This window comes from Aplysia californica, unplaced genomic scaffold (assembly GCF_000002075.1).
Source record: "Aplysia californica isolate F4 #8 unplaced genomic scaffold, AplCal3.0 scaffold00260, whole genome shotgun sequence".
NCBI classification, from domain to species: Eukaryota; Metazoa; Mollusca; class Gastropoda; order Aplysiida; family Aplysiidae; genus Aplysia; species Aplysia californica.
This window is the reverse complement of record NW_004797530.1, coordinates 49850-67195: the sequence shown is the minus strand read 5'-3', so window position 1 is coordinate 67195 and position 17346 is coordinate 49850. Positions and strand designations below refer to the sequence as shown.

At 40.6% G+C, this 17346-nt stretch overlaps 1 protein-coding gene across 1 annotated transcript in view; it reads left to right on the top strand.

Moving 5' to 3' along the window:
* The first annotated feature begins 1363 nt into the window (after window positions 1-1363).
* The window catches only part of LOC101847665, a 20172-nt gene continuing 4189 nt past the window's right edge, over window positions 1364-17346 (top strand). The window contains exons 1-6 of the mRNA XM_005100774.3: window positions 1364-1992; window positions 3931-4031; window positions 4356-4654; window positions 12751-12898; window positions 14165-14399; window positions 17070-17242. Coding sequence (XP_005100831.1) covers window positions 3944-4031; window positions 4356-4654; window positions 12751-12898; window positions 14165-14399; window positions 17070-17242 — 943 coding nt within the window. The 5' untranslated portion in view covers window positions 1364-1992; window positions 3931-3943. The remainder of the gene's footprint in view (window positions 1993-3930; window positions 4032-4355; window positions 4655-12750; window positions 12899-14164; window positions 14400-17069; window positions 17243-17346) is intronic.

Here is a 17346-nt window from a genome sequence, read left to right as displayed (position 1 = left end):
TCTAGAACAAAAATGTCCTCCTTGCAGTGGAAAGCCCCTTCTTCTTCCTCCACAAAGAAGGCAAATGTAACACCGTTAAGTGGAAAGGTTATTATGCTGTCGTGTTTCTAGGACTGGGAAGGTATCATCATGACTGACTACATGGAAAATTGAAAAGCAGTCACAGGAGACTACTACTCGGGTTTGCTAATAAAATTGCCGTCCGGATTGGTGAGAAAAATGCGTAATGGGGTAATCCTACTGCATGCCAACGTCCCTGCGCACATGGCACAACATGCAGTCCAAACAGCAGAACAGTGCGGCTTTGAAATCCTGCCACACTCAGCTTTTTCACCAGACCTCGCCCTTTCAGACTTTTTTCTGTTTCCTAGTCTTAAAATAAATCACACAAAGGACGTCGTTGCCATGACAACGAGGATGCCGTTGAAGCTGTTGAAGACTGGTTAGGTTAGGGCCCATTCTGGGTCATTTTTCTCTCAAGGACTTTTGAGTGTCAAAGAGAGGTGGCAGAAATATGTTACTCTGCATGGTGACTATATAGAGAAATAAAAGTATGTGTGCCTAGTTACAAAGCTTTATCTTTTTTTCCTTCATATTTAGAGCAGTGGTGGTGGGTAGTGAAGAGCTTACGGGCTTGAGCCCCTCACCCCACCCCGTCCCCACCCCAACATTATCCCTTAGTTAATGAAAGTTTCTTAAATAACGAAATAAACAGTTGAAACCGTTATGATCGCACACAATGAACACACAGTTTTCAGCTTGGCGGCTTGCCCGTTTATCCCATCATTGTTGTCACCGCTTACAACTATAGTAACCTAACAGCCAATCAAATGTCGTTAGGGCTCAGAAAGAATAAGCCGGTTCCTTCGCCCGTCTTTAATGAAACTCTTCTTGTAAAAAAGTAAAAGACTTTAAAAAATAGCACTGCACAGAGGGCTCACGCTCTCCCAGCCCTGACAATGGGGTGAAAGTTTACGACACACTTTCCCCCAGTGACACAGTTACCTATGCGCCCATTGGGCCTTTGTTAGGCGCGTTCTATTATCCGCAACAACACGACCCAATCCACCTCATAGACGGTATGTGTTTGAAGTGCTGTGTGTTTGTGCCTCTGAGATTTAATAGTTATTAATTACAACAAACCACTTTTGAGGCAACTTTTTCTTCAGATAAAAACTAATTAGAGAAAATTGGAGGTGAAACGGCTTCGTTAACTAAGAACAAAGTGATGGAAGACAAAGGTGACTCTTCTCGTTTGAATGGTTCTCAAAATGCCGTGGCTCGCCGTGAGTATAGAAAAATCATCACTGTTTTGTTCTTATTGCTTGCTTTTTGGTTGTAAAGAAGTGGGAGAAACCTAAGCCCCACCCAAATCTTGGTCCACCCACCGTCACTGATTTAGAGCAAAGACTTCTTGCATCTAGCCCAAAGATCGTTCTGTGGCCTACAATCCATGAGCAGCCCACGTCTGGCCTCTGTCTGGTTGAGGAAACTCGAAGAATCGGTATTTAATCTAAGGTATCGCCCGACTGACTGTAAAAGCTCGCTTTCGCTTGTCTCTCAGTAACTCACTGAGTCAGCTATCATTTCCAAAAATACATCATGGTGTCAGGCATTGCATTAATAATATATATGGACTGGGACCTTTGCCTTTTCCCAAAGAGCCTTGGCGTTGGTAGGACTTGTAATGTACTTCACTTTCCTCTTTCTGAACTCGGATTTGTGAAGGGAAAAGAACGACGATTCGGTTATCCACAGCGGATATTACACATAGGTTAACACTCCTGGCTTTGGATTTCGCAATTGCAACAAGATTTCGCAAAAGTTGCGCAGACAACGACTGCTTGAGACTCATAAATTATAAATTCAAAGATTAAGAGCCAGGCTGGTGAGACAGTGACTGAGAAGCGAGGAAGTAGGCCCAGGATAACATATAATATATATTATATCTGATCTGTGTTTCTGGCCTGGTGTCCTGAGGGTCGGTAACCGGTAAGTGTATCTAATTTTATCTAAAGTTTAGACTATACACAGGAGAGATTTTGATTAGATCTAGATCTAGATCCCTATCATAATATGTGAAAAGAAGTGCTTAAAACTATGAAAGGACATGCCATTGCTAACCTGACAAAAATGACTCCCGCCCTCATGAAACACGACATAGCCTACGTTGCCTTTCCCATGAAACTTGCCTTCACAATTCACTTTTGCTTATCCCCCCCCCTTCCCCTTTCCCCCTAGGCCTAAGTAAGTAAATATAGAGACGCTTGACTATCGTCAACTGTCTGGCAGAGTGAATGGATCTTGAACTTATACTTACTTATTGTGAGGAGTTAGAACGGTACGAAGTAAACTTAATGACTGTGACATGAGCCAGCCAATTAGAATTGCGACTTCAATAACCCTTGAGATGCTCGTTCTGTTAACTACGAGTTCAAATGCCCCCACCCCCCAACCCCCAACGATTCCGTCTGGCAAACAACAGTTTACACCAGTTAAATGACTTAGCTTACATTTGTGTTTCAGACTTTAACTGAGATTTAGTCCGTTTCCGTCTATCTTAAATAACAATTAGGAATGAATTTATAAAGTAGGCTACTTTTTGTTTATAAAATTCAATTCTATGTAGCCTAAATAATTACATTTAGGCACACTTTTTCACAGAGTTTACATGTGTGTGTGTGTGTGTGTGTGTGTGTGTGTGTGTGTGTGTGTGTGTGTGTGTGTGTGTGTGTGTGTGTGTGTGTGTGTGTGCGTGGGTGTTGTAACCCCCGCGCAAAAGTGTGCTTAAACGCAGCCTATTTATTATTAGATTGATTGATAGATCGATAGATCGCGATAGATAGATAGATCGATAGATCGATAGATAGATAGATAGATAGATAGATAGATAGATAGATAGATAGATAGATAGATAGATAGATAGATAGGCCTATGATAAAATGTAAAATACAAAAGTAAAGACGAAAACCCATTAAAAATAGGCATAGTAATAAAATGATTTTTAAAATTGTTTTTATTAATATATATAATGTATGTATGTGCCTCTATATACGCTAGGTATAAATGTATAAATATATATATATATATATATATATATATATATATATATATATATATATATATATATAAAATATATATTTTTTTTTTCTTTTTTTTTTCTTTCTGGGTTTCCCTTTCTACTTGCTAGCCTATAACTCATCTCCATACTAAAGACTTAATTCCATGTATAGGACTTGTATATAGGCCTATATATATATATATATATATATATATATATAGATATATATATATATATATATAATATAACCACATCAAAGTTCAGCTTGAGCAGTTAGCTGGGAAAAAAAACCATGTGTATGTGGGGAAGGGGGGCCGGGGGTAGTTTTACTTTTACACCACATAATTTTTTCTGAAAATCAAGAGAAATCTATCCCGTCAAGTCAAATGTTATATCTCTTTAATGCTGTACAGGCTTCATATTTCATCCTTGACAGACTGCAACCATGAAAACACATTGTGAAAGACTAGTATAGAATAGTCTGCCCGTACAGTAGTCAGATTGTAGAACAGGAACATTACGGTAGACTGTTAAGTACATGTAGAACAGAAACATTGTGGTCGACTGTCAAATAGGACTGAAACATTGCGGTAGACTGTCAAGAGCACAGAAACATTTCGGTAGACCCCTAAGTAGAACAGAAATATTGCTGTAGACTGTCAAGTGAACAGGCACCCATAATTGGAATTAGTGTGGAGTGTAACTTCAGGTTGAGATATATACTCGTATAAGAAGGAATTCGTTGACACATGCACACAAATACATTTTAGGGTACCTTTATTTTTTATATGCCTTTCTTTTATAGAGTGCTATTCTTATAGTATAGATAGGGATGTATAATTAAATCTATACCTTTCTATGTTTTGCAGATTGCCACGTAATATGGTGCTCCGGGCTTCTCTTTGCCTCAGTTTGATACTGGCTGTGGTCTCACAACCTTCCTTCAGTTCTCTCTTTTCAGAACAAGGAGGTAAGTAGGTAGCAGTTGTTTCTTGACTTATTTTCCTCCCTACTGAAAGCCCACTTTAAATTACAGTAGCTGCTTCATGACTGTTAACTGTTATCAATACTTTTTCTCTAATTTTCTATCTTTTCTGGCTACAAAATTTTCTTTTACTTCTGGGTAAATAAGAAATAAATATGGGGTAAATTGCTTTCCCTTCTTTTTACTAGTAATTTTAATTATCTTTTCTAGCTATTCAGCAGTTGGTGGACTTCTGCCTTTATGATGGCTTCCTGTACAGTTTACGAGTCCGCTGGAACCATTTATTTACCGTGGTAAATCTCTCCTCAGTTCCTGTGACGACCTCAGAAGAACCATGTTCTGTGACAGTCAACATGAAAGAGCATATTACGTACTCCCCATTTGTTGACAATCAGACCCTTCCTTTGAGAAATACAAGAAACACGGGAGTTTGCGGCAGTTGTCCAACACCACCCTCAAAGGAGTGCAGGATTACCTTCACTGTTCCAGATGAAATGGACAAAGAGCTGTTTAGAATCTGTTATCATCCTGAGGTTTATCGTTGTTCACAGTGCCAGAGAAATGTCACTTTCAAGGAAAGCTCTACAAATGGTACTTCTGATCTCGAGGTGAGCAAGACTTCTCGTAATACATCCTTGTGCATGTAATTGTAGATATTTTACTTCCCATCTACACACTTAAGATCACACAGGAGGCAAGCTACTTCCACCTTGCATACCACGGCCAACCAGGGCTGACAGGGATACAACGTCCCAGATGACAGACAGATATATTCAATTTAAAAAAAACAACTCCCCACTGTGGAGTGGAACTCGGTGTTTTCTGCATGGGCTGGTGAAGTGCTTAGCTGCTACTTTACAGACGCTAGTAGGACTATGTGTTTGAATTGGTCATATTAGTTAAGTTTTTGTACTCAATGCTACCATGAATCTGACTTCTGACACATTGTGGAGATAAAGATTAATGGCACTTACTGAACCTCTGAAAGCGGCTGAAGTAGAATTTTATGAGGTGGACTTGATTCTGGTATCCTTGTACTGTGGTATTGCAGTGATAAGATAACTAAGATTATACTTTAGTGTCAATGTGGGAAATTTTCCATTGTTTTACAGGAATGGTAAAACCACATGGATATATAGGATACAAAGAATTAAATTTCTAAAAATTACTTTCTTTAAAGAATTTCAGTATGAAGAGCAAAATGAAGCTAACATCAATACAACTCGTCCCACTCAAATAGTTGTATAGACATTATATATTTATATACTCTTTAATATTTTTAACTTCACACATTTAAAGAGCGTGTAGCTAAAAAACTACACGTCCAATTACTTTGAAAGCTGTACCCATGTCGTCCAAGGGCATTTTCTTTTGTGAATTGTACTTACTTAGGTGCACTGAACTATTTTTATGTCTGACGATGTCATTCTTGAGGTTTTGAATGTTTGTCAAATACTGTGAAAATATGTAGGCCCTGCGTAACTTTAAAAACCAAAAAACTAGGCTTGTAAAGTTGGACTCCTTCCAAATTTTTCGCCTCATCTAAAGGTGGCTTCTCTTTATTGATTCACCATGCTTTGGCTGAATGAAGAAGATAGAAGTCACATCATAGATGACGAAATGCTTCAGGTGGGCACTCCGCTTTCGTCAGTCGCGAGACGGTTCAACATGAACAGACACACTGTGTATGCCACTCGAGATCACATGGCAACTGTAAACTCCCAAAAGGACAGATCCAAGCGAATTGGGCGCAGAAAGACAAAACGGAGGGAGGATGCATTCATCCTAACGCAACGCTTGAGAAATCAACTTCAACCAGCAAACACATACCCAAGAAGAATCAAAAAGAGTTAGAAATGACAGTCCGATCTTTGTCATGACTGTTCTTCTTCGTTTGAAAGAGGGGAACCCTTGTGCTAGACACCTAGTTTGTCGCATAAAACTGCATCCCAGTCACCTCCAGCACAGATGTCACTGGGCACAGGGTCGCGTGTGATGGCTGCTTCGTATTTGGAATAAGTACGTGTTTTCAGATGAGTCCCAATTTCCACTGGAACGGTATGATGGATGGGCCAGAGTCTACAGAAGACCTAACCAAAGGTTACATCATAGCTTGATTCAGACAAGCAAATAATTTTGGCGGAGGCTATGTCATGGTGTTGGCTGGAATCAGTGTCTATTTGTGGGAACATAGAGCTCTAAGCTGAATCAACAAAGTTCTCCATCCCAATGTACTTTTCTTTCAAAATCAAGCCCAACGATAAGTATTCGTGCATGGTAATGCACTTGCTCATAAAGCTGCTGTGACAAATGAAATTTCTCAAAACTAACACTCACGTCTGCCCCGGATCCTTGCTCAGTTAGAACAGCCTTTTTATTCAAGAGTGGAATAACATCCCTCAACAGACAATAGCTTGACTCATTCATTCCAAGCGTGAACGATGTGAAGATGCGAACAGTGCCAGATGTCATTACACGTTACTGAAAGCTGTCACTTTGCATGTAAACTGTAAGTTCAAAATTGAAGATAAACAACATTATCAGCTTTCCATTCGACGTGTTTCTCTTGCTGTAAAATAAATGCATTATCTTATCTGAAATTTTCAGATAGATTTGATTGGTATTGAGCAAGATATTGCCTTCCATATGAGGTGCATGTTGTTATTGTTGTTGTTTTCAAATCCCTTTAGCTGCGAGCATTTGGCTCTTGGCAGCGCAATGCCTCCCTCAAGTAACCACATGTCCTTGTCATCTGGTCAACGCGAGAGTAGAGCAGGCTTTGTAAGTCTGTATGTGTGGGTAGGAGCCTGCGCCGAAGAACTGCCAGGTTTAGGCAGTGAAGGAGAAGATGTTCAACGGTCTTCTCGTGGTAGTCACAGTGTCTGCAATGGGGTTCCCACATGGGATTAATTCCGTTTATGTGCTTGTTGGTGTGTTAGTGTCCTGTGCGGGTTCTGAAGATCAAAGTCTGATCGGCTCTACATAAAAAATTCGAAGGGTCTTTGGGGTTGGGTTTGTCCATGTACCCGAAGAGAGATCTTCCTGTTTCTTCGTTGGCCCATCTGTTTAGCCAATCGTCTCTGCTTTTGGCTTGGATGATCCCTTTGCAGGCGGCTGTGTCTGTCTGGGGCAGGCTTGCTCCTGTCTTTTATGGCTGGTCGGCAGTCTCATTCCCTGGTACTCCAGAATGGCCAGGCACACACTGCAGTGTACCCCGGAGCTCCCCTAAGTGCTCTTTGAGAGACAGCTTTCGGTCGAGTTGTACACCAAGGTACTTGGGATGGTCCTCATGTTTGATAGTGGTTCCATTGATCTTAAGGTTTACCTGACCTGCTGTAACCTAGTTTTGAGGCTGAAGAGTCCAAAAACAGTCTTGTCTGTGTTGATCTCCATCTTCCATAGCTGGCAGTAGGACGAGATAGTAGTCAGGTTCGCATTGATGGCTTGGTTCTGTGCTCTTATGTCACTTCCTTTGCTACAGATGAGCAAGTCGTCAGCGTAGAGCGCTTTCTGGCAGGAGATGACATCTGGCAAGTCGTTCATGAATAACAGGAAGAGAGTACAGTTGAGTGCTGACCCCTGTGGGAGGCCTTCCTCGGGTGTCCTATGTGAAGAAATCTTGCTGTCACATGACGTCTGGATAGTTCTGCAAGACAGAAAGTTCTTGATCCAGCTGTAAATCCTTCCTGCTATCCCAAGCTTTTGCATTTTGTAGAGCAGTCCCTGTCTCCACACACGGTCATACGCCTTCCTCAGGTCGATGAAAACAGCCACAACATTGTCTTTATCTTGAAAGGCATCGCTGGTCTTCTGGGAAAATCTGATGAGGTGGTCCATAGTTCTTTTGCCTTTCCTGAATCCTGCCTGTAATATGCTGATTGTGCCGGTGTTTTCCATCCACCAGTACAGTTTGTCGTTGACCATTCTCTCGACGACCTTACCCAGGCATAATGTTAAAGAGATTGGTCTATAGCTTGAAGGCTGGCTTGCTGGTTTCTCCTTCTTCAGTATTAGTGTGATGTTTGCCTTCTTCCATTCTGTTGGGAGCTGTCCCTCATTCCAGGTCCTGTTGAAGAAATCCAGGAGTATGGAGAGGGAAGAGTCTGTCAGGTTGAGGATCATCTCATTGGTGACGTGGTCTGATCCTGGGGCCTTTCTCTTCTTACACTTTTTTAGGGCTGCTTTCAATTCCATCAGAGTAAACTCCTTCTCAAACACCTCCAGGTTTACCTTGGGAGTCCGTTCTGCCCTTTTGGTCAGCTGCTTTATTGTGTGGCTCAGTTTGTTCTGGGTTCCTTTCTTGTTGATGTTAGCAAAGTATTTATTCATAACCTCAGCTCTGCATGTTTCTCCTTTCTCAGTTGGTTTCATTTTGGCGGGGTTTTTTCTTCTTTTTATACCTGAGAGATTGGTGAGCAGGTTCCAGGCTTTCTTCCCGTCCTTACGCATGTCTAGTTCTCCACAATGTTCTCTCCGTGTTTTTCTGTTCGCACTTTTGCTCTTCAGCTTTACCTTTGCAGTCAGGTAGTTGTAGTGCTTTCTGTTTTCGGCTGTTGGGTTCTTCTCAGCACGCCGTCTGGCTTTCTTTCTGGCCTTCGTCAGTTGTTCCAGTTCTTTGTCCCAAGAAGGGCGAAACTTCTTTGGGTTCCCTCTTGGAATCGCTTCCTTAGCAGATGTCTTTAGTGCTGTGATGATGTCCTTGTAGCACTCGTCAATTGGGTTGATCGTGCATACTTCCAGGAGTCTACTTTCTGATTTCTGTTGGTAGAGCTCCCAGTTTGCTTTCTTGTAGTTCCAACTGCATCTTATGGGGTTGGTCGGTTCTCGTTTCCTGTTGCTGGATATCTGCAGTAGGATTGGGCGGTGGTCACTTCCTATGTCATCTAAGACAGTCATGGAGCAGTGCGGGTGAAGGTCAGCAGAGACCTAGGTCAAATCTGGTCTGCTGAGAGTTCCGCTGGCTCTATGAAGTAGGGCGGGTGGTGTCTTGTCGTTCTGAAGTGAAATGAGGTTGCTTGATCTCAGTAGTTCTTCTTCAACTGTTCCTGTTGTGTCTGTATCACTGCAATCCCACAGTGGAGAAATTCCATTGAAACCTACCGCAAGAATGGTAGGTCTGTGGTCTGTATTCGGGAAGTTGAGCTTGAGAGTAGTTCTCGGTGGGCAGTATACATTGTAGATGATATAGGTTGTTCCATCTGACTGCTACACTTTCATTTCCTGCAAGTCAGTCTCGTCATTGGTTTCTGGGTGAGAAACCTCAGCGGTGATGTCTTCCGAATGAGGGTTGCGACACCTTTACATTTGGTGCACTTGCAGTGCTACATTGTGTAGCCTGTCAAATGGAAATCTATCCGCTTGGGTAGTTGGGTTTCTTGCAGAAGGGCTACATGAATTTTTAAGTCTGACAGCATCTTTACCATTTTCTTGTTCTGTATAGATGAGATGTTCAGTTGGAGTATATTCAATATGTGTCTGTAGGTTGGGGAGTCTGTGTGTTGCTTGTGGCCCCTATACCTGCAGTGGGGGTCCCAGTAGCTGACTTGTCACTCCCGCCCCCGGGTGAAGGCAGAGAGCGCAGACCTTGATAACTGAAGCGACATCCGAGCTCGTAGAGTTTCATCTGTCGTAGAGGCATTCTATAGGTTTGGGGGTTGTAAAGGCTTGTATGCATCCCTGTAGGATCTCAGGTAGGTGGTAGTCTAGTCTTGACACTGGTTTGTGCCCAAACATCTTGCCACAAGAGAACAAAGGTGCAATGTTCGTTGTCCTGGTTTCCATCAACCTTCACGGGGATTTCTTAGGATAGTAGACAATTATAGGGGTGTAGGCACACTCTAGTTCTGGGAGATGGGAGCCACAAAGTGCAACCAATGACCAGTGATCGTCTGAGCAGTCCGGTGAGGGGTCCCATTGAGTAAGGGGTAACGCATTCCTTCCACAGTGAGTCGTCTACATCACCAAGCGTAGCTTACGTTTGCCCAATCCCCGCCACCTGCTGTCTCCTGGCTATCTGCTATCACCATTTCCGTTCATGGCGCAGAAAAATCCAAAGGATGACCATATCTACTCAGACAGAGGATAACATATGTTACAGAGGATCGTAATGTCATGGATCAGCGAGCATTTGCGAGGATATTTGTAGGGACGTCATCTGTTTCCAGGCAGCCTATTCCTAACAGCTACAAGGCCTTCTGGGTCATCGGAGACATCTCACGATGAGTCATCTGGCAGTCTGTGGGTACCATGCACCGTCTGTAGAGCTCCCACGAGAGGGAGGGAAGAAGATGTCGACAGTGAGTTCCTGAATGAACAGGTTGGCCTGCTGTGACGCCAGACCTACCATAATGGTGGGTGTGTATGGACCATTCTACGAGCCGAAGGGTCTCTGCTCATATCGCACCTCACATTGCTATGGTACCTCCTGGCCAGAGCTCCGTCTGCAACCCCTGCTCCTGTGCAAAGAGCAGGGGTCCCCATGCTGCTCGACAGGGACGGGGAGTTGACTTGGTTGAGGCTGGCTAGCCAGGGAGTGTCTGGGGTTTCACCCTCAACCCTCACAGCCCATATGAGGTGCATAAAGTTTAAAATATTAAAGAGTATATATGTTACAGTAAGAATACGTACCTAGTGAATACGCATAATCACTGAATATTTTAGAGAATACACGTAATTCCCATTTAACTCAGGGGTTTCACGTAATCACTGAAATTTCTAGTGATAACGCGAAATCCCTAAAATTAGACCTATCATTTTACCTGTTTTTACTACTGAGCATTCAGTGAATTCACGTAATAGCCCCGCCACTGTACAGGGATTACGCGTTTTCACGGAAATTTTCAGTGATTACGCGTATTAACTAGATTGATCTACGAGTTCTTACTGTAACATAGATCTGCCAGCTGGCAATCAATGAGACAACGTGTGTAAACCAGTTCCACTTGTTGATCGAGGGAGAGGCGATCCCACAAATGTCCTTGGTGTCATACTTGACGGACGAGAAGATAGCCGTAAAAGCTGGTTTGTATTCCAGAAATTAGTTCGATCTGTGCCCTGAGCGTCTTCTGAACACCGACGACATAAACACCGAAAAAATAGTTTCACTGCGTTTGGCGGTGATTTTTCAATCTGTTTCAGGTGGACAAGGCTTCACAAGATGTAACTGTACGCGTGCCAAAAATTGTAGTTCAAGACGATGTAAATGCCGTAAAGCACGGCCTCAATGTAACTTACGCTGTCATAGTAGCCTCAATTGTTGTAACAAGTGACGAAGTAGATGGATTTTAGTCTTAAGTGTTTAACTGAAATCTGAAACAACAGCAACAACAACAACAACAACAACAACAACAACAACAACAACAACAACAACAACAATGGTGTCTGTCATTTAAAAAACATTAAACACTATGTGTGTGTGTGTGTGTGTGTGTGTGTGTGTGTGTGTGTGTGTGTGTGTGTGTGTGTGTGTGTGTTGTGTGTGTGTGAGAGAGAGAGAGAAAGAGAGAGAGAGAGGGAGAGAGAGAGACAGAGACAGACAGAGAGAGAGAGAGTAAGAGAGATAGAGGGAGAGAGAGAGAGAGAGACAGAGACAGACAGAGAGAGAGACAGAGAGAGAGAGAGAGAGAGAATCTTTTACCGAACTATTTAATCAATACAATTTTGCATGTGTCTGATCATTTTTTAGAATTTATAAATGCTTAGTTTTTAGATTCTGGAGCATGTGAGTGTGTGTGTGTGTGTGAGTGTGTGTGTGTGTGTGTGTGTGTGTGTGTGTGTGTGTGTGTGTGTGTGTGTGTGTGTGTATGAAAGAGAGAGAGAGAGGGAGAGAGAAAGAGAGAGAGAGTATCTGTTACCGAACTGACTATTTAAGGAATAAACGTTGACAAAAGTAAATTACACTACACTCGTCTGATCAGGGATTACGCGTAATTACTGTGACTATTTTTCAGGGATTTCGCGAAATTCCTGATTATTTCAGTGATTACGTGAAATCTCCGAGTGAAACAGGGATTACGCGTTTTCACTGAAATATTCAGTGATTACGCGTATTCACTAGGTACGCGTTCCTACTGAAACATAATATACATGTATGTGCATACATAAAAATCCACAGCATTGTTCATTTTGACAGCTGCCTTTGGAAACCTCTTTTGTATCTGTTTTTGTTGCATTTTGGTGATATGTATCTCCTGAGCAAGCCAAAGAAGTATGGCCAGGGGTTCGAGAGTCCCAGTTCCCTCTGATTCTTAGCTTAGTACCCAAAATACTGTGTGACTTAACTCAAGCAGCAAATGGATGATTTTGATTCCGCATATATTGTCATTTTGTAAATGAATGGTTTAAAATGACACTTTTTCATCTTTTCCTTTAGATTGATTTCATTCCATCACTACCACCCACACACACACACACACACACACACACACACACACACACACACACACACACACATATATATATATATATATATATATATATATATATATATATATATATATATATTATAGGCATATTTGAAGGAGAACGATTTTTAAATTCGTGATACAAAAAATACCTTTAAAAATGAAGTTTCCCAGAGATTCTGAATTTTAAGAAGATGAAAATGGAACAACATTGTGAGTATAAAAGTGTTAGGATGAATAAAATTTGTTCTCAAAATATACATAATCTTTAATAATTCCTTAATTTTGTGTTTGTTTTACAGACTTTGGCATGCAGCTCTGGCAACTACAGTGGTATATACACGCCTAAAATTGACAACGAATGCTTGAGACCTGGACAAAATCTCGAAATTTTCTTCTATGATGAAAACTTTTGCTCTCACGTGAGGCTAATACGAATGTTTCCTCAAGGTTGGTTTCAACCAAGTTTTTATTTATTGCATTGGTCATGGTAAACTCTAGTGATGTAGCGAGGGCTGGGCAATGATTCGTTACCTGCAAACACAGAGGGTACGCTCGAGAAACAAGTGAACCGCTTTACAAGCAGCGGGTTAAAAGAATTGCTTTTATACCAACCGCTATTGGCCCAATTAAGATGTATTGTTGATCACACTGAGTGTGGCATATCGGGCGCTGGAGGAACTGCAATTCGTAGACAAGAAAAGGCTGCGTGATAGACAAGGCCTAAAGATGGGTTAGCTGTAGTATAGTGTCAGAGCTATCGCTCAATGCCTAGATCTAGGCCTATTGATTCTTACCGAATCGAGAAACGAGAAAACGGATTGTAGACATCAGCCACCAGGTTGAGTATCAACATGTGCACAAAATTGATTAGTTTCTTGAAGATTGACATGCAAGAGGCGCTAGTTGGACTGCATTGTGACATTGTGACTCATGAACGAGCCCGCTAGGATTAGCCTTGCTGACTCAGCAGACCTGCTCGGTCATGACGTCATAAACGAGCCTCGTCTCAAACAGCGAATAATGAATCTTTGCAGTGTATTGATCAACTACTGTATGCCTTTAGTTTGATATGGCAATTGATTAGTTTATTCACTTGTTATTTGCGGACACTAGAAACGAGCGCTCATTTAGTCGTGAATAAAAATTTTTGCCCGCAGAACTCAACACTAGTAAACAGGTTTATGCCACACATGGAGTTGTTTTAGCTTTGCATTTCCATTGAGGTAAATCCTTAAGTTTACAAGAAATATAAAAACTTGATACCTCATTCGTGAAACATCAGATGTAATATAAATTTGTGTAACTTACTTCATGCCTTATAACCTTTTCATGCAAATTTAAAACTGGAATTATAGTCCAAGGCTGCACAATGTTTTGACAGCCGCGCTTTACCTATGTAAAAACTTTGCTACAAAGCGCCCTCACCATGGCGGTTCCGAAATGAAGTGCCACTCTCCCAGTCTCACTATAGTCAAGGGACGTCAAGGGTAGGTGCCACGGAATTCAATACGTTACTGAGAAACCTGTATGATTAAAAAAAATAATCTTGAAGAGATCTATGGAAGTTGTAGAAGTTCTCAATACGAAGAATTGTTCTTTGTAATTTTTATATAAATTCAAAATCAATAAATTATAATGGCAATGTCTTATTTCTTTGTATTTATGGCACAAATGTTTTATTATTTTCGATTTGTTTGTTTTTCATATTTTCAGAAAATTTATTGGATCAGCCCTGTGATTCGGGCCACCTTCATTCACATGCTAACAAAGGTACCCTGTATTCCCGCCAAGGAAAAGGGATTCCTGTCTCAGAAACATTTTGCACAAAGTCCACAAATGTACAGAAGGATAAAAAACGTCGTGAGTTTTGCTATAGTTTTCACTATGCAGACTTTCAGCCTGATGGCGCTACTCTACACATTTCTGATCAGTCTGGGAATGATGACAGGTATGATTTTTTAAAAACTCATTTTAAGCAAGTCTTAGTTTATGGTTTGTAGCTTCTTTGACTTTAATACTTTCGTTGCGTATATGTGTTCCTACTGTCAGCACTGATTTTCAGCTGATCTCGTTACCAAGGAGAGCAGTCTGATGTCTCAGTGTTAGATGATGTGCATTCTAGATCTAGCCCACTAGTGACATATTTCGGACCCTGGGTTTTCAGTTGTGTCACTTTTCTGGAATAACTTGCAAATTTAAGTCAAAACATTATTTTTTTTTTCCTTTTTAAAGTCATATTGGTGTTTACGGTTGGAGCACACAGCCACCCACAAGCCTAGATCTGTGTTTATCAATCGCTTGCAAGCCTTGCAGTAAAGTAATAGTAAAAAGTTTGGTACTGATATGCACATCTTTTATTCCCAAACACCAATCCACTCAGTGCTTGTGGCGAAAATTCTGTATTAGAACCAGGTGATTAGTGTGCTGTACAAGTGTTGTCATCAAGGCAACCGGGAGCGGCTCATTTTGCCAACTTCCAAATGAGATGGCACATACAGAGCTAAAAATTATGCATTTTCATGATGTACCAGTGGATCTATGTCGTAAGATAATGAAAGGGTTATGAGTTTTTCAAAAGCAAAAGAAACACTTTTGAAAAAATTATATCTCCCACTTGAGCAAGAGAGGCCTGATAAGAAGTGTGTTTTAAACAGAGACTATAACTGTTGCGAAGACAGAATCGTTGTGCAAATCATCTGAAAATAGTAATAAACAAAAATGTTGGAGGTAGAAAATACCAGCTCTCAACTTAAACAACCTATAAAAATGCTAGATTTTTTATATTCATAATACCTGTTGATCGAAGCTGAACCTAATACGTGGTGCACATTGCACAAAGTTTCTTCAAATACCTGTTTGATGTGGTTCAATACAGTTGAGTACAGACAGTTTTTCCTTCGTGGAGGTAAAAAGTGACTATATGGCACAATTTGATGGCATCTTCCGAATCAAACTTGTTTGATTTTCTAGATCAATGATTGGTTCAGTTTGATGAAACTGGCCAACAGCCCTTCAGAAGGGTACCATCCATACGTTGCAGGGTCAGGTCTTTTGTTTGTGTGTGAAATGCAGTGGTCCATAATGGACTTTTAAATCAACTTTGGAGAAGAAAAGCACAAGTTAATTTAATATAGCACGCAACGGCCAACACCATAACACAACCCAACCCAATCTGAAATCTATGTGTCGTCCAATGGGCATCAATTTTAAGCCTTTAAAGAAAAATATGAAAGCATACTATGGGTACTTGTATCGTGAATTGAAGCTGACTTCTCTGCTGGAATTGGTCCCACGGGCAAAAGCGGAAGCCACAAAGTTAAATACTTATCTTCTATTTAAACATTTTTACTTAAGGGGGAGGGGGGGGGGGGGCTACACCCCAAAAATCATGATTCGGCTCAAAATTATATGGAGTTTGAATTGTAGGCATGTTTAGCTTCCTCAGCCTTTCCCTCAACTATTTCATTGCATAAGAATAAAAAAACGTATTTTTCCCATACCGGGGATGTTTGTCAGCACCATTTCCTCATAAAGTCAATATTTTATTTTTCTTTATCAGCCGTTTTCTCAAAACCCGACTTTTCTCTAGGCCTATACTTTTTTAAAATAACTCTACCATTTTCATCCAATCTTCATGAAATATTCACTGGATGAAGGGAAGATGTAATACAAAAATTTGAATGTTGAATATTTTTTTATATATGGAATAGATTTTTGTTGGTGGTGTCTGGAGTGTGGATTTTCATGGATTTTTTTCAAACTTGAATACTACCTCAGGAAAAAATTCATAAAAATATTTCTATTTCATTTAGGAAAAAAAACAATACACCAATTTTTAGATCTAAAATGTGTTAACACGCTTGCAAAAAAACAATCAATTCCCATCAGCTATAAGTACGGTATTCATTACGTAAGACATGTCAACAAAATCCAATATGGCCGCCGTATCCTTGGAAACGAAACATTTTTCTCAAATTTGATTGCGGATTTTTAGACTCTTATGCTTGTTATATGTGTGCAATTTGGTAAAATTTGGTCCCGTAATTAATAAACTAGATAGCCTTCAGATGTACCCCCCCCCCTAAAAAATATCCTCCTCTGTAGGTGCAAATAGGTCATTCATCATCAAACATTGACGGACAAACTATTAAATGTGGTTATTATTTTTAAAATATATATTCTTTTCTTCATTGATGTGTGTTTCCTGTCTTCTGCACAACTTCACAACCCCCCCCCCCAAAAAAAAAAAAAAGTAAATAAATAAATAAAAGCTCTTGTACCACATCACCAGTGATGAGAGCGCATCTCTAGTTGGTCTTTTTTGTATGTGTGTGTGTGTGTGTGTTCTTGGCTTTCTTACTTTTTCCCTGCAGATAATAGCCTTTTTTGTGTCGATGTGTTCTTTTATACTCAAAAACAGACTGCCCAACATCCCTTTTGAGTTGCCTTAAGCTAAATTCTAAGTAGATCTAATAGTTAGGCCTTTACAATGTATCTTGTAGCTTTGCATTTCTTTGGCAGAAGAGGCTTCTTTTTTCCTAGACCCATCCGTTTATTTCATTTTACCCTTTTCACATTTATTTAATCTCTGTTTTGTCATCTTTTGCTTGTCGATAAGGGAGTATGGGTACAACAGCCCACCTGAGATTGGCAAAGAGTACTGCGTACGAGCGCAGAGGGAACCTTATGAAGTGAAGATTTTTCTACAGAGTGACTGTTCAAGTGCAAATAAATCAGAATGTGCTCTGCATTTGGTTGAACATGCATTTGTGTTGGCCTATGAAATAAAAGGTGAGTAAAAAATGTTGTTATTAGTATTAGATTTTAAAAATATATTTGGGATAGATCATTTGATAATCAAAGTGCTGTTAACCTCCCCAAAGCTCATTCACAGG